This window comes from Scyliorhinus torazame, chromosome 5 (genome assembly GCF_047496885.1).
Source record: "Scyliorhinus torazame isolate Kashiwa2021f chromosome 5, sScyTor2.1, whole genome shotgun sequence".
NCBI classification, from domain to species: Eukaryota; Metazoa; Chordata; class Chondrichthyes; order Carcharhiniformes; family Scyliorhinidae; genus Scyliorhinus; species Scyliorhinus torazame.
Genome location: NC_092711.1, coordinates 195,069,074 through 195,090,378, shown reverse-complemented (window position 1 = coordinate 195,090,378; position 21,305 = coordinate 195,069,074). Strand labels below are relative to the sequence as shown.

At 45.8% G+C, this 21,305-nt stretch overlaps 1 protein-coding gene across 1 annotated transcript in view; it reads left to right on the top strand.

Moving 5' to 3' along the window:
- The window catches only part of slc25a14 (solute carrier family 25 member 14), an 84,027-nt gene that overhangs the window by 7,194 nt on the left and 55,528 nt on the right, over positions 1-21,305 (top strand). Inside the window, exons 4-5 of the mRNA XM_072504951.1 lie at positions 5,397-5,491; positions 6,959-7,044. Of these exons, the coding sequence (XP_072361052.1) occupies positions 5,397-5,491; positions 6,959-7,044 (181 nt within the window). The remainder of the gene's footprint in view (positions 1-5,396; positions 5,492-6,958; positions 7,045-21,305) is intronic.

Here is a 21,305-nt window from a genome sequence, read left to right as displayed (position 1 = left end):
AAGTAGGAAGGTACAGAAGTGGGAAATCAGGAGAGTTAGGAGGGGTCATGAAAAATCCTTGGCAAGTAAGATTAAGGTGAATCCCAAAGCTTTTTATTCATATGCAAAAAGCAAGAGGGTAACCCTGGAAAGGATTGGACCACTTAAGGACAGTCGGAGGAATCTATGTGTTGAGCCAGAGGAAATGGGTGAGGTACTAAATGAGTACTTTGTATCAGTGTTCACCAAAGAAAAGGACTTTGTGGAAGATGAGTATTGGGTAGGGTGTCTGGATAGTCTGGGTCATGTGACATCAAAAAGGAGGAGGTATTAGGTGTTTTAAAAGACATTAAGGTAGATAGGTCTCCTGGGCTGAATGGGATTTACCCCAGAATATGGAGCAAAGCAAGGGAGAAAATTGCTGGGCCTTGACTGAATCTTTGTATCATCATTGGCTACAGGTGAGGTCCCAGAGGACTGGAGAATAGCTAATGCGGTACCACTGTTTAAGAAAGGTAACAGGGATAATCCTAGAAACTATAGACTGGTGAACCTCACGTCGGGAGGAGATAAAATTATTGGAGAGAAATCTCAGGGACAGGATTTATACCCATTGGAAACAAATGGACTCATGAACGATAGACAGCATTGTTTTGTGAAAGAGAGGTCATGCCTCACTAACTTGATCGAGTTTTTTGAGGAGGTGACAAAGATGATTGATGAGGGGAAGGTGGTGGCTGTTGTTTACATGGACTTCATATAAGCCTTTGAAAACTCGCCTCATGGTAGACTGGTACAAAAGATGAAGTCACACGAGATCAGAGGTGAGGTGGCAAGATGGATACAGAATTGGCTCAGTCACATAAGGCAGAGGGTAGCCATAGAAGGGTGTTTTTCTTAATGGAAAGTTGTGACTAGTGGTGTTCCACAGGGATCTGTGCTGGTGCCTCTAGTATACATAAAAGATTTTGAGAAAAATATAGGTGGTCTGATTAGTATGTTCACGGATGACACCAAGGTTGGTAGTGTGGCAGATAGTGTTGAGGATTGTCAGAGGATACAGCAGGACACAGATAGGTTGGCGACTTGGACAGAGAATTGGCAAATGGAGTTTAATCCGGACATATGTGAGTGAGGTAATGCATTTTGGTAGGTCTAACATAGAGGGGAATTATACAGTAAATGGAAACCTCTTAGGAATACAGAAAGTCAGAGAGATCTGGGTGTGCAGGTCCACAGATCTTTGAACACAAATGGACAAGGTAGTCAATAAAGCATACGGAATGCTTGCCTTCATTGGCGGGTCATCGAGTATAAAAACTGGCAAGTCATGCCACAGTTGTATAGAACCTTGGTAAGGCCGTACTTGGAATATTGTGCACAATTCTGGTTACCACACTACCAGAGGCTTTGGAGAAAGTTCAGAGAAGGATTACTAGGATGTTGCCTGGTCTGGAGGGTGTCAGCTATGCGGAGAGGCTGAATAGACTCTGACTGTGTTCATTAGAACAACGGAGGTCGAGGGGCCACCTGATAGAAGTTTACAAGATTAACAGAGGCATGGATAGAGTAGATGGGCAGGCACTCTTTCCCAGGGTGGAGACGTCAGTCACTAGGGGGTATAGGTTTAAGATCCGTGCGGCAAAGTTTAGAGGGATGTGCGAGGCAGGTTTTTTTACGCAGAGGGTGGTGAGTGCCTGGAATGCAATGCCAGGGGAGGTTGTGGAGGCAGATACATTAATGGGGTTCAAAAGACATGTGGACAAACACATGGTTAGGATGGATATCGAGGGATACGGCACAAGGATGTGCTGAGGGTTTTGGCCAAGGGTTATTCATGACCGGTAGAGGCTTGGAGGGCTGGCGGCCCTGTTCCTGTGCTGTTTTGTTCTTTGTTGTTTGATCTGAGACGTTACTTACAGGATATCATTCCTGCTGAGATGCTAACCAGCTTCCATTATCTGTACTGGAGTTGGCAGTAAATTTCTGTATGGTTTTCATGCCTTTCCTCTGTCCCTGTCTAGAAACATTGTTCAATGTTCATTCTCTTGTGGTATCTCCCACACTGGATCAAATCAGACACTGACTGAATTTACATTCCCAGAATTGCTTCTTTGGGCTTGTGTGTCCATTTTTAAAAGCACATATCTTATTTAATAAATCAATATGTGTGTAATTAGGGCTTTTTTTCCATCATCATGCCAACATAAAGTACGATTGAGATCTGCTGCACTCAACCAAGACTGCTCACTGTACCAAAACCACCATGGGATGCAGAGATATCCTCTCTTAGTCATAGAGTTCGAGATGTTTACAGCATGGATCTTATCACGTGGCTTCAGTGATGTCATTGTGTGGGTGGAGCTGGGCTGTGGCACTGAGTTTTTACTTTTGCTTTGGTTTGGAGCTGGTTTGTGGCTTCTTGAGTTTTTACTTTCATTTTCACATGAGGCTGCTGTACTCAAACAGAGAAGTATCTTGGCCTGTCTCTCTATTTTCAATTTTAAAGAGTTATTCCGAGGAAGAAACCCAATGATTATAGTTACCTGCTCTTTTTGGTAAAAATGGGTTTGTGGTTGATGAGATCTTGTTGTTAAATTGGAACTGTTGAAGGAGGAATTTATTAAGGATTATATAGATTACTGTAGCTGTGTGGGGTATTTCTGTTTGTAGTTGATAAAAATGCTTACTGTGTGGGTTTATAAGAAGGTTAACTAAATTTGTATTATAAAGCTTGTTTTTTGATTAAAAGCGCCTAAGACCTCTGTTGAATAACCCCTGAAAGGCAGGCTCTTGTGCCTATCAACCCCGGCAACTATAGACCGGTGAGCCTCACGTCTGTAGTGGGTAAAGTCTTGGAGGGGATTATAAGGGACAAGATTTATAATCATCTAGATAGGAATAATATGATCAGGGATAGTCAGCATGGCTTTGTGAAGGGTAGGTCATGCCTCACAAACCTTATTGAGTTCTTTGAGAAGGTGACTGAACAGGTAGACGAGGGTAGAGCAGTTGATGTGGTGTATATGGATTTCAGCAAAGCGTTTGATAAGGTTCCCCACGGTAGGCTATTGCAAAAAATACGGAGGCTGGGGATTGAGGGTGATTTAGAGATGTGGATCAGAAATTGGCTAGCTGAAAGAAGACAGAGGGTGGTGGTTGATGGGAAATGTTCAGAATGGAGTACAGTCACAAGTGGAGTACCACAAGGATCTGTTCTGGGGCCGTTGCTGTTTGTCATTTTTATCAATGACCTAGAGGAAGGCGCAGAAGGGTGGGTGAGTAAATTTGCAGACGATACTAAAGTCGGTGGTGTTGTCGATAGTGTGGAAGGATGTAGCAGGTTACAGAGGGATATAGATAAGCTGCAGAGCTGGGCTGAGAGGTGGCAAATGGAGTTTAATGTAGAGAAGTGTGAGGTGATTCACTTTGGAAGGAATAACAGGAATGCGGAATATTTGGCTAATGGTAAAGTTCTTGAAAGTGTGGCTGAGCAGAGGGATCTAGGTGTCCATGTACATAGATCCCTGAAAGTTGCCACCCAGGTTGATAGGGTTGTGAAGAAGGCCTATGGAGTGTTGGCCTTTATTGGTAGAGGGATTGAGTTCCGGAGTCGGGAGGTCATGTTGCAGCTGTACAGAACTCTGGTCCGGCCGCATTTGGAGTATTGCGTACAGTTCTGGTCACCGCATTATAGGAAGGACGTGGAGGCTTTGGAGCGGGTGCAGAGGAGATTTACCAGGATGTTGCCTGGTATGGAGGGAAAATCTTTTGAGGAAAGGCTGACGGACTTGAGGTTGTTTTCGTTGGAGAGAAGAAGGTTAAGAGGAGACTTAATAGAGGCATACAAAATGATCAGGGGGTTGGATAGGGTGGACAGTGAGAGCCTTCTCCCGCGGATGGATATGGCTGGCACGAGGGGACATAACTTTAAACTGAGGGGTAATAGATATAGGACAGAGGTCAGAGGTAGGTTCTTTACACAAAGAGTAGTGAGGCCGTGGAATGCCCTACCTGCTACAGTAGTGAACGCGCCAACATTGAGGGCATTTAAAAGTTTATTGGATAAACATATGGATGATAATGGCATAGTGTAGGTTAGATGGCTTTTGTTTCGGTGCAACATCGTGGGCCGAAGGGCCTGTACTGCGCTGTATTGTTCTATGTTCTATGTTCTATAAGCGAAATTAATGAACAGTTGTAGGTCAGGTGAACTCCCTGGTAGTTTTCTAAACCCTGGCCCAGAACACCAGCCTTTATTACATGGCTCCTTGTGGGAGCATACTCTTTTCTAATTTGTGCCACATTTGCGCGATAATGATAATACTTCAAAATGTTCTTTTGTGGTTGTAAATTGCTTTGGAACGCTCTGGTCATGACAGGCAGTTGTATAAGTGAACAGTAAAAGGAAAAGAAAGAGTTGCATTTCCCTCCGTGCCATGTTCCTCCTGCCCTCACTCACTCATCGTTTTTCTTTCCTATCTCCTCATAACCTCGTCAAGCTTATCCTGTCCACGAGACCCCTCCATCTGTCCCCTTAACCTTTTCCAAACCATTGACCACTCAACCTCTTGTTTGGGCTGCTATGCCAGCAGAGGTTGTAAAAGTTCCCTTTGGGGTGCTATCTTCAATTTTTCAAAAAAAGTGCCCATCATCCCCATCTTCAAACATTCCATGCTGGACTCCTCGGTCTTTGCAAACTACTTCTTTATCTACAATTATTCTTTCCTTTCTGACCAGGTTTAGTCACTCCGCATGTCTCCTTCCTCTGATCAATATCTGATCTTGTCTCTGAAGCTAGAGGACTGCTTTCTACATTAAATGTGTGATCTAAATAGAAGTTATTTATTTGGTTGAGTGGACAAGCCTCGTGTGAGATTAAAGACTTCCAAAGGCATATTGAGCACCACTGATAAAAATGTCTTTGCTATGATCTCTTACACGGTTGCATCATTTATGATTATTTTTATCTCATTCCTTCAGTCGTAAGGTACTTAATGTATTGAGCAATTTGTGCCGGAGGGTAACAGGAAACTTGGAAGGTGGGAAGGAATTGGGGAAGTTCCTGCATTTAACTGGATGCCTTTTTATGTACGTTTTTATGTATGGAGACATGGCGATACTATACGGCGAGTGGAACTGATTGGATTGCTCTACAGAGAGCTAGCCTGGACTTAATGAGCTGAATAGCTCCCTCCTGTGCTGGAATGAATCCATGACCTGACAGAAATGAAAAACAGACTGAAGACTGGAATTGTAAACAAAGAGCCCTTCTTATTGTGTGAAGATGGTGGAGAGGCCAAGTTAAAGAAGTGGGTGTAGTAAGGCTAGAATGCTGAACAATGGGACTGGAGCATAATGACTGCTTGGTTTTGTTATACAGACTGATCTGTAATAATGTTTATTTCCCGATATAGCATTAGCCCAGCTCTGTTACGACAGGCATCCTATGGCACCATCAAGATCGGAACTTACCAAAGTTTGAAACGCTTGTTTGTAAGCTGTCCACAAGGTTAGTTTGACTTCATGTGAATATTTGGTGATTATTTTTCCAATCCTTGTTTACACTGGAACACCACATTATCACAACTTCCCTACTGAGCCTGGCTCACTGAACTAAACATTTCTCATTGAATCTGATTCTCCGAACTGCCCTGTGTTCATTGTAAAACATAGAATCTTTAGCACAGGAGAACATTTCTCAGCACTTTCTACGCTGATTTTCGACACAATTCAACAATTCAAAACAATATCAATTTCATGTTGTTTCAGATAACAACATTGCATTGTTTATGTAAAAAAAAAATCTAAATTAGGGTAACTATTACTTGACTCAGTAATTGTGGACACTGGCCCAGTGACTATTGCACTGGCGCAGTGACTGTCGACTGTGTGATCACACTGGCCCAGTGACTGTGGACGGTGTCATCATACTGGCCCAGTGACAGTGAACGGTGTCATCACACTGGCCCAGTTACTGTTGATGGTGTGATCACACTGGCCCTGTGACTGTGGACGGTGTCACCACACTGGCCCAGTGACTGGACGGTGTCATCACACTGGTCCAGTGACTGTGGACGGTGTCATCACACTGGCCCAGTGACTGTCGATGGTGTCATCACACTGGCCCAGTGACTGTCGACGGTAGATGAAACATACAGTTCAGAAGGAGGCCATTCGCCCATCGAGTCTGCACCGACCCACTTAAGCCCTCACTTCCACCCTATCCCCGTAACCCAATAACCCCTCCTAACCTTTTTTGGTCACTAAGGGCAATTTATCATGGCCAATCCACCTAACCTGCACGTTTTTGGACTGTGGGAGGAAACCGGAGCACCCGGAGGAAACCGCAGACACGGGGGGAACATGCAGACTCCGCACAGACAGTGACCCAGCAGAGAGTAGAACCTAGGACCCTGGCGCTGTGAAGCCACAGTGCTAATCACTTGTGCTACCATGCTGCCCAGTGTTGCACACTGGCCCAGTGACTATCGATGGTGTCATCACACTGGCCCAGTGACAGTTGACGGTGTTGTCACACTGGCCCAGTGACGATCAATGGTGTCATCACACTGGCCCAGTGACAGTCGACGGTGTCGCGACGGTGTCATCACACCAGCCCAGTGATTAGGAACAGAAATGCATTGTTTTGATTTTCACAGTGAATTTTACTAATTGACCTCTAGTTGTGAAGAGATACAAGAAGAGGGTGAAGATGGAGGTGGAGCAAACCTTTTTGCTGCTGCCTGCAAGAATTGTATGAAGTTCTGATTGAAAATACTTAAAATTAAAACATGGATCAGAAGAGGCTTGCGAATGTAACACTAATCTGCGCATTGACTTTCAATGTGCTGGGGAGAAGAAACTTTTGCGCCTTTTAATACTTGTCCCTTTAATTTTTTTGAAGTGTTAATATTACTTTTGCGCACTGTGCCCTTGGCCTGCCTTTCCATTCATGTGAATTCTTTTCAATTTGCAGAAGAAACGCTCTTTGTAAATGTTCTGTGTGGGATTCTTGCTGGAGTAATTTCATCTTCGATTGCCAACCCGACAGATGTTCTAAAGGTACATGGAATAATTGTCAAAAATACAGTACACTCCTTTTTGCACATGCATGTGGGAAGCCAAGTTCAATCCCTAGGTTGAGTGATAATGGAAACCAGGAATGTGTTTCTGCATGAACAGAAAATTCAGGAAAGTTCATCCAACGCATGGCACAGTTTCAATTTGCACCTCGGGGGCCATGCATACTCCCTTCAATTACAACATTTATATGCAGGCACTTCGTAGGAGTATAATCAAACTTCATTTGATATCACAACCAAGAACAAAGAACAAAGAAATGTACAGCACAGGAACAGGCCCTTCGGCCCTCCAAGCCCGTGCCGACCATGCTGCCCGACTAAACTACAATCTTCTACACTTCCTGGGTCCGTATCCCTCTATTCCCATCCTATTCATGTATTTGTCAAGATGCCCCTTAAATGTCACTATCGTCCCTGCTTCCACCACCTCCTCCGGTAGCGAGTTCCAGGCACCCACTACCCTCTGCGTAAAAAACTTGCCTCGTACATCTACTCTAAACCTTGCCCCTCTCACCTTAAACCTCTGCCCCCTAGTAATTGACCCCTCTACCCTGGGGAAAAGCCTCTGACTATCCACTCTGTCTATGCCCCACATAATTTTGTATACCTCTATCAGGTCTCCCCTCAACCTCCTTCGTTCCAGTGAGAACAAACCGAGTTTATTCAACCGCTCCTCATAGCTAATGCTCTCCATACCAGGAAACAGTCTGGTAAATCTCTTCTGCACCCTCTCTAAAGCCTCCACATCCTTCTGGTAGTGAGGTGACCAGAATTGAACACTATACTCAAGTGTGGCCTAACTAAGGTTCTATACAGCTGCAACATGACTTGCCAATTCTTATACTCAATGCCCCGGCCAATGAAGGCAAGCATGCCGTATGCCTTCTTGACTACCTTCTCCACCTGTGTTGCCCCTTTCAATGACCTGTGGACCTGTACTCCTAGATTACATAGATTACATAGATTACATAGAACATACAGTGCAGAAGGAGGCCATTCGGCCCATCGAGTCTGCACCGACCCACATTAATCCCTCACTTCCACCCAATAACCCCTCCCAACCCTTATGGACACTACGGGTAATTTAGCATGGCCAATCCACCTAACCTGCACGTCTTTGGACTGTGGGAGGAAACCGGAGCACCCGGAGGAAACCCACGCGGACACGGGGAGAACGTGCAAACTCCGCACAGACAGTGACCCAGCGGGGAATCGAACCTGGGACCCTGGCGCTGTGAAGCCACAGTGCTAATCACTTGTGCTACCGTGCTGCCCATCTCTTTGACTTTCAATACTCTTGAGGGTTCTACCATTCACTGTATATTCCCTACCTGCATTAGACCTTCCAAGATGCATTACCTCACATTTGTCCGGATTAAACTCCATCTGCCATCTCTCCGCCCAAGTCTCCAAACAATCTAAATCCTGCTGTATCCTCCGACAGTCCTCATCGCTATCCGCAATTCCACCAACCTTTGTGTCGTCTGCAAACTTACTAATCAGACCAGTTACATTTTCCTCCAAATCATTTATATATACTACAAAGAGCAAAGGTCCCAGCACTGATCCCTGTGGAACACCACTGGTCACAGCCCTCCAATTAGAAAAGCATCCTTCCATTGCTACTCTCTGCCTTCTGTGGCCTAGCCAGTTCTGTATCCACCTTGCCAGCTCACCCCTGATCCCGTGTGACTTCACCTTTTGTACTAGTCTACCATGAGGGACCTTGTCAAAGGCCTTACTGAAGTCCATATAGACAACATCCACTGCCCTACCTGCATTAATCATCTTTGTGACCTCCTCGAAAAACTCTATCAAGTTAGTGAGACACGACCTCCCCTTCACAAAACCGTGCTGCCTCTCACTAATACGTCCATTTGCTTCCAAATGGGAGTAGATCCTGTCTCGAAGAATTCTCTCCAGTAATTTCCCTACCACTGAAGTAAGGCTCACCGGCCTGTAGTTCCCGGGATTATCCTTGCTACCCTTCTTAAACTGAGGAACAACATTGGCTATTCTCCAGTCCTCTGGGACATCCCCTGAAGACAGCGAGGATCCAAAGATTTCTGTCAAGGCCTCAGCAATTTCCTCTCCAGCCTCCTTCAGTATTCTGGGGTAGATCCCATCAGGCCCTGGGGACTTATCTACCTTAATATTTTTTAAGACACCCAACACCTCTTCTTTTTGGATCTCAATGTGACCCAGGCTATCTACACACCCTTCTCCAGACTCAACATCTACCAATTTCTTCTCTTTGGTGAATACTGATGCAAAGTATTCATTTAGTACCTCGCCCATTTCCTCTGGCTCCACACATAGATTCCCTTGCCTACCCTTCAGTGGGCCAACCCTTTCCCTGGCTACCCTTTTGCTTTTTATGTATGTGTAAAAAGCCTTGGGATTTTCCTTAACCCTATTTGCCAATGACTTTTCGTGACCCCTTCTAGCCCTCCTGACTCCTTGCTTAAGTTCCTTCCTACTTTCCTTATATTCCACGCAGGCTTCGTCTGTTCCCAGCCTTTTAGCCCTGACAAATGCCTCCTTTTTCTTTTTGACGAGGCCTACAATATCTCTCGTCATCCAAGGTTCCCGAAAATTGCCGTATTTATCCTTCTTCCTCACAGGAACATGCCGGTCCTGAATTCCTTTCAACTGCCACTTGAAAGCCTCCCACATGTCAGATGTTGATTTGCCCTCAAACATCCGCCCCCAATCTATGTTCTTCAGTTCCCGCCTAATATTGTTATAATTAGCCTTCCCCCAATTTAGCACATTCATCCTAGGACCACTCTTATCCTTGTCCACCAGTACTTTAAAACTTACTGAATTGTGGTCACTGTTACCGAAATGCTCCCCTACTGAAACATCTACCACCTGGCCGGGCTCATTCCCCAATACCAGGTCCAGTAACACCCCTTCCCTAGTTGGACTGTCTACATATTGTTTTAAGAAGCCCTCCTGGATGCTCCTTACAAACTCCGCCCCGTCGAAGCCCCTGGCACTAAGTGAGTCCCAGTCAATATTGGGGAAGTTGAAGTCTCCCATCACCACAACCCTGTTGTTTTTACTCTTTTCCAAAATCTGTCTGCCTATCTGTTCCTCTATCTCCCGCTGGCTGTTGGGAGGCCTGTAGTAAACCCCCAACATTGTGACTGCACCCTTATTCCTGATCTCTACCCATATAGCCTCACTGCCCTCTGAGGTGTCCTCTCGCAGTACAGCTGTGATATTCTCCCGAACCAGTAGCGCAACTCCGCCTCCCCTTTTACATCCCCCTCTATCCCGCCTGAAACATCTAAATCCTGGAACGTTTAGCTGCCAATCCTGCCCTTCCCTCAACCAGGTCTCTGTAATGGCAACAACATCATAGTTCCAAGTACTAATCCAAGCTCTAAGTTCATCTGCCTTACCCGTAATACTTCTTGCATTAAAACATATACACTTCAGGCCACCAGACCCGCTGTGTTCAGCAACTTCTCCCTGTCTGCTCTGCCTCAGAGCCACACTGTCCCTATTCCCTAATTCTCCCTCAATGCTCTCACCTTCTGACCTATTGCTCCCGTGCCCACCCCCCTGCCATACTAGTTTAAACCCTCCCGTGTGACACTAGCAAACTTCGCGGCCAGGATATTTATGCCTCTCTGGTTTAGATGCAACCCGTCCTTCTTATACAGGTCACACCTGCCCCGGAAGAGCTCCCAGTGGTCCAGATAATGGAAACCCTCCCTCCTACACCAGCTGTTTAACCAAGCAAGGAGATATCAGAACAAGTGATCAAAAGCTTTATCAGAGAGAGAGGTTTAAAGGAGGGAGAAGTGATTCAGAGGTGGAAAGGTTGAGGGAGAATTTGAGTTTAAGGCCTGGAAAGTTGAATGTAAGACCACTAATGTTGAGGTGATAAAAAGGGGAATGTGCAGGAGACCACAATTGGAAGCTTGCAGTAATCTCAGAAGGGATGTTACAGAGAAGAGAGGTGACACATTAAAGGAGGGATTTCAATACACAGATGAGAATTTTAGAACTGAACTTGGCATAGTTCAGCCGAGGTGTAAAAGGTTTTAGGTTAGACGGGCAGCATGGCCGGCACACTGTACTTTTCTTTGTTGTTTGGGAACCAGTGTAGGTCAGGGATTACACAGGGTTGATGGATGACTCTGGCTTGATGCAAGTTCACTTGCGGGAGGCAGGTTTTGGGTGAGCTTAGGATTGTAGGAGGTAGAAGAAAGGAGACCAGCCAGGAGAGCATTAACATTGTTCGAGTGTGGAGTTATTAGAGGCTCAGATAACAGTTTCAGTAGAGGATGAGCTGAGGTATGGGTGGGTGGATATTGCAAAATTACAGAAGTGAAAGTACGCGCTTTGGAGATTTAGAGGATATGAGATTGGGAACTAAGATAAGGGTCAATTGGGACACCCAAGATTGTTTGGTTCAGCCTCAGGACCCTGGAAGAGGGATGCGAGTGGATGGCAATGGTTGAAGACAGGCTTTGGTCTTTGCAATATTTAATTCGAGGAGATTTCTGCTTATCCAGCATTCAGTGTCAGAAAAGCAGCCTGACTTATTAGAGGCCATGGAGGGATTGAGCGAGATGGTGCAGAGATAGAGATGGCTGTCAGTGTTCATGTGGAACCTGACATATTCCTGGATGATGTTGCTGAGGCACCATGTAGATGAGACAAGGGAGAGGGAGGGAAGGACGTGGCTGGGGTGGTTGCTGTAGAGGTATTTCCTGGAAAGACATTAGAAGTAACAGTCTGGGAAGTGGGAAGACAAGCCACAGCAGATGATTGTCTAATTTAAAGTGGACAAGAATTTGAAGTGGACAAAGATTACCCGGGAAGGACAGTGGAGCAGCTTTGGACGAGGAAGATGGTGTCAAACGTGTACAAGATTGCAGAAATAAAAATAAATAAGTATGGATAGTTTACCATGGTTGCAGCCAAGTAAGATGTAATTTATTTACAATGGTTAGTGCCCTTTCAGTACTCTGGAAGAGGTGAAACCCAATTGGATGGGTTAAAACATAATATTCTGGGTAAGATGGGGAGATAGCAACACGTTGAAGGGTTCTGGAAAGGAAAGGAAACTTGGAAATTTAGCAGAAGTGTGTAAGCATGGAGGGGTTAAGGGTTAGAGATTGACTGTGTGTGTGCCACAAGGAGGATTTGAGCCTTGAGGGTCTATGCTTGGAGATCTACCGGCAGTGTGCAAGGATCGAGGACTTAGGCTTGGAGATTCATTAGGAGTGTACTCAGGCGGAGGATTTAAGGGTTGGAGATTGACTGGGAACGTGTGAGGATGGAGGGTTCAATTATTGTAGATCGACTGGGAGTATGCAAGGAAGAATGATTAGAGGTTGACCGGGAGGCTGCAAGGATGGTGGGTTTAAGGATTGGAGATTTACCAGGAGTGAACATGATGGAGGATTTAAGGGTTGAAGATTGACCCGAACTGTGTGAGGATGGAGGGCTTAAAGGGTTGATGATTGTTTGGAAATGTGCAAGAACAGTGAGTTTAGGATTGGAGATTGACTGGGAGTGTGCGAGGATGGCGAGCTTAAGGTTTGGAGATTAACTGGGTGTGTGCAAGGATGGAGGGTTTAAAGGTTGGAGATTATCCGGGTTTGTGCAAGGATGGAGGGTTTAAAGGTTGGGGATTGACAGGCGAATGTGTGAGGATGGAGGGTTTCAAAGGCTAAGTGTGTAAGGATGGAGGGTTTAAAGGTTGGAGATTGAATGGGAGTGTTCGAGGATGAGCGTTTGAGTTTGAAATGGACGGGAGTGTGCAACGATGGATGGTTTTGGGTTGGAGAATGTCCAGGAGGGTGTAAGGGTTGGTGTTGGCTGGAGGTTTGCAAGGATGATGGGTTTAAGGATTGGAGATTAAGGATTGTGAGCCGATGGAGGATTTACTCGTTAGAGATTAACCGGGACTGTGCAAGGATGGTGAACATTAGGCTTGGAAATCGAATGGGTGTGTGTGCAAGTATTGGGAGTGTTTAGGGTTCGAAATTGACAGGTGAGTGAGCAACAATGGAGTGTTTCTAATTGCAAGGGTGGCGGGACTGATGTATGAGGAGAGATTGAATCGGTTCAGATTGGAAGGTCTAATGCAGGTAGAGAATATACAGTGAATGGTAGAACCCTCAAGAGTATTGAAAGTCAAAGAGATCTAAGAGTACAGGTCCACAGGTCACTGAAAGGGGCAACACAGGTGGAGAAGGTAGTCAAGAAGGCATACGGCATGCTTGCCTTCATTGGCCGGGGCATTGAGTATAAGAATTGGCAAGTTATGTTGCAGCTGTATAGAACCTTAGTTAGGCCACACTTGAGTATAGTGTTCAATTCTGGTCAACTCACTGCCAGAAGGATGTGGAGGCTTTAGAGAGGGTGCAGAAGAGATTTACCAGAATGTTGCCTGGTATGGAGGTCATTAGCTATGAGGAGCGGTTGAATAAACTCGGTTTGTTCTCACTGGAACGAAGGAGGTTGAGGGGCGACCAGATAGAGGTCTAAAACATTATGAGGGGCATAGACAGAGTGGATAGTCAGAGGCTTTTCCCCGGGGTAGAGGGGTCAATTACTAGGGGGCATAGGTTTAAGGTGAGAGGGGCAAGGTTTAGAGTAGATGTACGAGGCAAGTTTTTTACGCAGAGGGTAGTGGGTGCCTGGAACTCGCTACCGGAGGAGGTGGTGGAAGCAGGGACGATAGTGACATTTAAGGGGCATCTTGACAAATACATGAATAGGATGGGAATAGAGGGATACGGACCCAGGAAGTGTAGAAGATTGTAGTTTAGTCGGGCAGCATGGTCGGCACGGGCTTGGAGGGCCGAAGGGCCTGTTCCTGTGCTGTACATTTCTTTGTTCTTTGTTGTATTGGCTGGTGTTCAGAAGAATGAGGGGGATCTCATAGAAACCTATAAAATTCCAGCAGGACCAAACAGGATAGATGCAACAAGGATGTTCCCGATGGTGGGTATGCCCAGAACCAGGGGTCACAGCCTGAGAATACGGGGTAGACCATTTCACACAGAGCTGAGGAGGAATTTCTTCACCCAGAGGGTGATGAGTCTGTGGAGTTTGTTACCACAAGAAGTAGTTGACCCAAAACATTGTATGTTTTCAAGAAACAGTTAGATACAGTGAAGGGGATCAATGGATGTGGGGGGACAATGGGATTAGGCTATTGAGTTGGATGCTCAGCCATGGTCATAATGAATGGCGGAGCAGGCTCGAAGGGCCGAATGGCCTCCTATTCTTATTTTCTATGTTTCTATGTTTAAGGGATAGAGATTCAGGAATGTGTGAGGATGAAGGATTTAAGGCTCCGAATTCTCTGCGAGTATGAAGAATGGAGGATTTAAGGGTTGGATATTCATCGAATCCCTACAGTGCAAAAGGAGGCCATTCGGCACATCGAGTTTGCACCGGGTCTTTGAAGAACACCCTTCCTAGGGCCTAGCCCCGTAGCCCCACCCAACCTTTGGATACTTGAGGGCAATTTAGCATTGCCAATCCACCTAGCCTGCGTATTTTTGGGTCAGTCCGAAGTTAAGTATAGGCCTGTTAGTTGTAGAAGTAGCTTAGACGTAGAATTTGTGCATGAGTAGCGATTACTGTGTATAATAAATGTGCTTTGATTTGAATCTTACTAATCGGTGTATTGGGTTATTGATCATTACTCGGACTTGAACCTCGTGGCGGTATCATAAAGATACCTGGCGACGTGAGAGCAAAGGTAATAAAACAGAGCAATTGAACCAAGGAGAAAGTTAGCAACAGGTTCAGGGTTGGGGATTGACTGGGCATGTGCACGATGGAGGGTTTAAGGGTTGGGGATTGACCGTGAGTATGCACAATGGAGGGTTTAAGGGTTGGAGATTGACCACGAGTTGCAAGGATGGAGGGTTTCAGTTTTGGATAGTGAACCAGATGGGTTTTTAGACAATCCACAATGGTTTCATGATCTTCATTAGACATTTAATTCTAGACTTTTTTTGGATTCGCATTCCACCATCTGCCCTGGCGGGATTCAAAACCAGGCCCCGGGGTTTCCGGATTACTAGTCCAGTGACAATATCACTACGCCACTGTCTCCCCGAGAAGGGTTTAAGGTTTGGAGGTTGACCCGCAGTTGGTGAGGATGAATAATTTCAGGGTTGAAGCTTGACCAAGAGTGCACAAGGATGGAGGATTTAAGGATTAGAGATTGACTGGGGGGGAGGGGGGGGGGGGGGGTGGGGGGGGAGGATTGAGAGTTTGGATCAGTTGCAAAGGGATCAAATGTAGTTTTCCTGAACAATAACAGAACAGGAAAGTTGCTAGCATCCATTATCAAGGATTTCGTAACACAGCATTTGGAAAGCAGTGGTATAATTAGGCAACGTTGGCATGGATTTATGAAAGGGAAATCATGCTTGACAAATCGACTGGAATTCTTTGAAGATGTAACTGGTAGAGTTGACAAGGGAGACCCAGTGGATGTGGTTTATTTGGACTTTCAGAAGGCTTTCGACAAGGTCTCGCACAGCAGATTACTATGTAAAGCCTTGTTCCGATTGGTAGGCAGTGAGTAGGGGGGTTTCACAGGGATCTGTTATAGGGCCCTAACTGTACACATCATATATGAATGGTTTGGATGAGGGAACTGAATGCAGTATTTCCAAATTTGCAGATGATGCAAAGTTGGGTGGGAGAGCGAACTGTGAGGAGGATCCCGAGATGCTTCAGCAGAATTTGGTATGCATAGCTGATTCAGTATAAGGTGGATAAATGTGAGGTTATCCACTTTGGCAGCAAAAATAGGAAGGCAGATTATTATTTGAATGGGTGTAAATTGACAGAGGTGGATACTCAGTGAGACTTGGTGTCCTCACATCAGTCGTTGAAAGTAAGCACGCAGGTACAGCAGGTAGTAAAGAAGGCAAAATAGTATGTTGGCCTTTGTAACGAGGGGATTTGAGTGTGGGAATGAGGATGTTTTACTACAGTTGTATACGGCCACACCTGGAGCATTGTGTGTAGTTTTGGTGTCCTTATCTGAGAAAGGATGTTCTTGTTATGGCTGGAATGCAACAAAGATCCAGAACTGGGGTCATAGTTTGAGGGTAAGGGGAAACCTTTTAGGACTGAGGTGAGGAGAAATTTCTTCACCCAGCGAGTGGTGAATCTGTGGAATTCACTATCACAAGAAGTAGTTGAGGCGAAAATATTTTGTAATTTCTAGATGGAATTAGATATAGCTCTTGGGGCTAAAGTAGGTGGGAAGGTGGGATCAGGGTATTGAACTTGATAATGGCGGAGCAGGCTCAAAGGGCTGAATGGCCTCTTCCTGCTTCTATTTTCTAAGTATGTTTCTATGTAAATAAGGTTAGCTTAGATTTTTCATTTAATGGTTGGCATAGATATGGTGGGCCCGCAGGGCCTGTTTCTGTGCTGTCTGACTCTATGACATTCTCAGGCAACGCGTTCCTGATCTGTGTGAATCTCACTGTGGAAAGGTCCCTCTTCATGTTCCCATTGCTTCTTTTGCCAATAACCTTAAGTCTGTGCCCTCTTGTTCTCGCTTTTTCCACCAATGGAACAGATTTTCGCTATCTAGACTGTCTAGAACATCTCTTCAAATCTTCTCCCAACCTTCCCAACTTGTCTACTCTATCTCCTTCAACTGTGGTTCCTTATCGCTGGAACCATTCTCGTAAACCTTGTCTGCACTCTCCACTGCCTTCTCATCTTTCATAAAGTGTGTTGGCTAGCTTTGGATGCAACACTTCAGCTGAGACTGAACCAGTTTTCTATGCAATTTTAGCATAACCTTGTGGCTTTTGTGCTCTATTAGTAAAGACCTGTGTACTTAATTCACCAGTCTCTCAATGTGTTGTCATTCTCAATGATTTGTGCACAGACATACCCAGGTCCCTCTGCTCCTTCATCCTGTTTAGGATTGTACCCTTTAATTTATATTGTCTGTCTATGATCTTCCGACTAAAATTATTCTTTTTGATGATTTCTTCATTTGGGGGTCACTTGGTCAATTTGATTTATATTTTTCCCACAGGGATTATCCCATTTTCCAATATCAGGGTTCGCACAGCTATTCCCCACCCACTCACCTGTGCACTTTATCATAGATTATCATATAATTTACAGTGCAGAAGGAGGCCATTTGGCCCATCGAGTCTGCACTGGCTCTTGGAAAGAGCACCCTACCCAAGGATATAGCTCTTGGGGCTAAAGGAGGTGGGAAGGTGGGATCAGGGTATTGAACTTGATAATGGCGGAGCAGGCTCAAAGGGCTGTGGGAGGAAACCGGAGCACCCAGAGGAAACCCACAGACACACGGGGAGAACGTGCAGACTCCGCACAGACAGTGACCCAAGCCGAAATCGAACCTGGGACCCTGGAGCTGTGAAGCAATTGTGCTATCCACAATGCTACCGTGCTGCCCCTATGTACGACTGGACTGGAGTGACAGCTCAAGCTCAGTGGTAGAAATCTGGCCTCTGAGTGGGAAGTCTGCAGGTTCAAGCCCCTTTCAGACTTGAGCTACATTCCAGGTTGATACTGCAGTGCAATAGTCAGGCTTTTATTCCAGCATGGGCGATAAACTGCTCTCAGAGGTAAAAATTCCAAGACTCTTTGAAGAAGAGTGGGAGTGTTCTCATGTCTTGGCCAACGTTTAGTCCACAAACCATAACCACAAAACGAGTTCATCAGATTAATTATCTCACTGAGGTTTGTGGAACTTCCTGTGTTCAATTTGACTATTTCCTCAGTTCATTATAATAGTAACTCCACTTCAAATAAAAGTACTCCACTTCAAATAAAAGTACTCAATTAGCCTCAGTGTTTTTGGAGATCCTGAGGGTGTGAAAGGTGCTGTAAAGTATAAATGAGAACTTAAGAACATAATAACTAGGAGCAGGAGTAGGCCACCTGGCCCCTCGAGCCTGCTCCGCCATTCAATGAGACCATGGCTGATCTTTTGTGGACTCAGCTCCACTTTCCCACCCGAATACCATAACCCTTCATTCCTTTATTCTTCAAAAAACTATCTACCTATAATGATACATGGTATTGTCTGTTATTCAGTAAGAAGTCTTACAACACCAGGTTAAAGTCTAACAGGTTTGTTTCAAACACAACTTTCGGAGCACTGCTCCTTCCTCAGGTGAATGAAGAGGTATGTTCCAGAAACATATATATAAACAAAGTCAAAGATGCAAGACAATGCTTTGAATGCAAGCATTTGCAGCTAATTAAGTCTTTACAGATCCAGAGATAGGGGTAACCCCAGGTTAAAGGGGTGTGAATTGTCTCAAGCCAGGACAGTTGGTAGGATTTCGCAAGCCCAGGCCAGATGGTGGGGGATGAATGTAATGTGACATGAATCCAAGGTCCCGGTTGAGGCCATACTCATGTGTGCGGAACTTGGCTATAAGTTTCTGCTTGGGATTTTGCGAGAAGGAGCAGTACAAATTCACTGAGTGCTGAATTTGGTGCATTTGAGTGCGATAGTGAGAGTTTGGTGACCGAGGGAGTGCTGAATTTGGTGCATTTGAGTGCGATAGTGAGAGTTTGGTGACCGAGGGAGTGCTGAATTTGGTGCATTTGAGTGCGATAGTGAGAGTTTGGTGACCGAGGGAGTTAGGTGAGGAGGGAGTAAGGGGCTCCTTTCATTTTGTTTCCGACATTTCCGCAAAGAGTGAGAAGAGAGCCAGGAGTTTACAGAAAATGTAGCTGACTGGGAGCAGAGTCGGAGGGCGGAGATCTAGTTAGTCCACACAGCAGCTATATTCTGTCAGGTAAGAGGGGATGGAGGCTAGGCCAGTTACATGCTCCTCCTGTAGGATGTGGGTGGTGAGGGATACCACCGGTGTCCCCGCTGACTATACCTGCGGGAAGTGCACCCAACTTCAGCTCCTCAAAGACCGTGTTAGGGAACTGGAGCTGAAGCTGGATGAACTTCGGATCATCCGGGAGGCAGAGGGGGTGATTGAGAAGAGTTACAGGGAGGTAACCACATCCAAGGCACAGGACAAGATTAGCTGGGTTACTGTCAGGGGGAAAAAAACAAACAGGCAGACAGTGCAGTGATCCCTCGTGGCCGTTCCCCTTCAAAACAAGTATACCGTTTTGGATGCTGTTTGGGGGGATGACCTACCGGGGAAGGCCCTAGCGGCCAGGTCTCTGGCACTGAGTCTGGCTCTGGGGCTCAGAAGGGAAGGGGGAGAATAGAAAAGCAATAGTTGTAGGAGATTAAATGGTTAGGGGAATAGATAGGAGATTCTGTGGTCGCGAGCGAGACTCCTGGAAGGTATGTTGCCTCCCGGGTGCCAGGGCCAGGGATGTCTCGGATCGTGTCTTCAGGATCCTTAAGGGGGAGGGTGAGCAGCCAGAAGTCGTGGTGCACATTGGTACCAACGACAAAGGTAGGAAAAGGGGTGTGGAGGTAATAAACAAGTTTAAGGAGTTCAAAGAACAAAGAACAAAGAACAAAGAAATGTACAGCACAGGAACAGGCCCTTCGGCCCTCCAAGCCCGTGCCGACCATACTGCCCGACTAAACTACAATCTTCTACACTTCCTGGGTCCGTATCCTTCTATTCCCATCCTATTCATATATTTGTCAAGATGCCCCTTAAATGTCCCTATCGTCCCTGCCTCCACTACCTCCTCCGGTAGTGAGTTCCAGGCACCCACTACCCTCTGCGTAAAAAACTTGCCTCGTACATCTACTCTAAACTTTGCCCCTCTCACCTTAAACCTATGCCCCCTAGTAATTGACCCCTCTACCCTGGGGAAAAGCCTCTGACTATCCACTCTGTCTATGCCCCTCATAATTTTGTATACCTCTATCAGGTCGCCCCTCAACCTCCTTCGTTCCAGTGAGAACAAACCGAGTTTATTCAATCGCTCCTCATAGCTTATGCCCTCCATACCAGGCAACATTCTGGTAAATCTCTTCTGCACCCTCTCTAAAGCCTCCACATCCTTCTGGTAGTGTGGCGACCAGAATTGAACACTATACTCCAAGTGTGGCCTAACTAAGGTTCTATACAGCTGCAACATGACTTGCCAATTCTTATACTCAATGCCCCGGCCAATGAAGGCAAGCATGCCGTATGCCTTCTTGACTACCTTCTCCACCTGTGTAGCCCCTTTCAGTGATCTGTGGACCTGTACTCCTAGATCTCTTTGACTTTCAATACTCTTGAGGGTTCTACCATTCACTGTATATTCCCTACCTGCATTAGCCCTTCCAAAATGCATTACCTCACATTTGTCCAGGTTAAACTCCATCTGCCATCTCTCCGCCCAAGTCTCCAGACAATCTAAATCCTGCTGTATCCTCAGACAGTCCTCATCGCTATCCGCAATTCCACCAACCTTTGTGTCGTCTGCAAACTTACTAATCAGACCAGTTACATTTTCCTCCAAATCATTTATATATACTACAAAGAGCAAAGGTCCCAGCACTGATCCCTGTGGAACACCACTGGTCACAGCCCTCCAATTAGAAAAGCATCCCTCCATTGCTACCCTCTGCCTTCTATGGCCTAGCCAGTTCTGTATCCACCTTGCCAGTTCACCCCTGATCCCGTGTGACTTCACCTTTTGTACTAGTCTACCATGAGGGACCTTGTCAAAGGCCTTACTGAAGTCCATATAGACAACATCTACTGCCCTACCTGCATCAATCATCTTAGTGACCTCCTCGAAAAACTCGATCAAGTTAGTGAGACACGACCTCCCCTTCACAAAACCGTGCTGCCTCTCACTAATACGTCCATTTGCTTCCAAATGGGAGTAGATCCTGTCTCGAAGAATTCTCTCCAGTAATTTCCCTACCACTGAAGTAAGGCTCACCGGCCTGTAGTTCCCGGGATTATCCCTGCCACCCTTCTTAAACAGAGGAACAACATTGGCTATTCTCCAGTCCTCCGGGACATCCCCTGAAGACAGCGAGGATCCAAAGATTTTTGTCAAGGCCTCAGCAATTTCCTCTCCAGCCTCCTTCAGTATTCTGGGGTAGATCCCATCCGGCCCTGGGGACTTATCTACCTTAATATTTTTTAAGACACCCAACACCTCGTCTTTTTGGATCACAATGTGACCCAGGCTATCTACACCCCCTTCTCCAGACTCAACATCTACCAATTCCTTCTCTTTGGTGGAAGTTCGGCTGGAAGTTAAAAGCCAGGACAGACAGAGTTGTCATCTCTGGTTTGTTGCCAG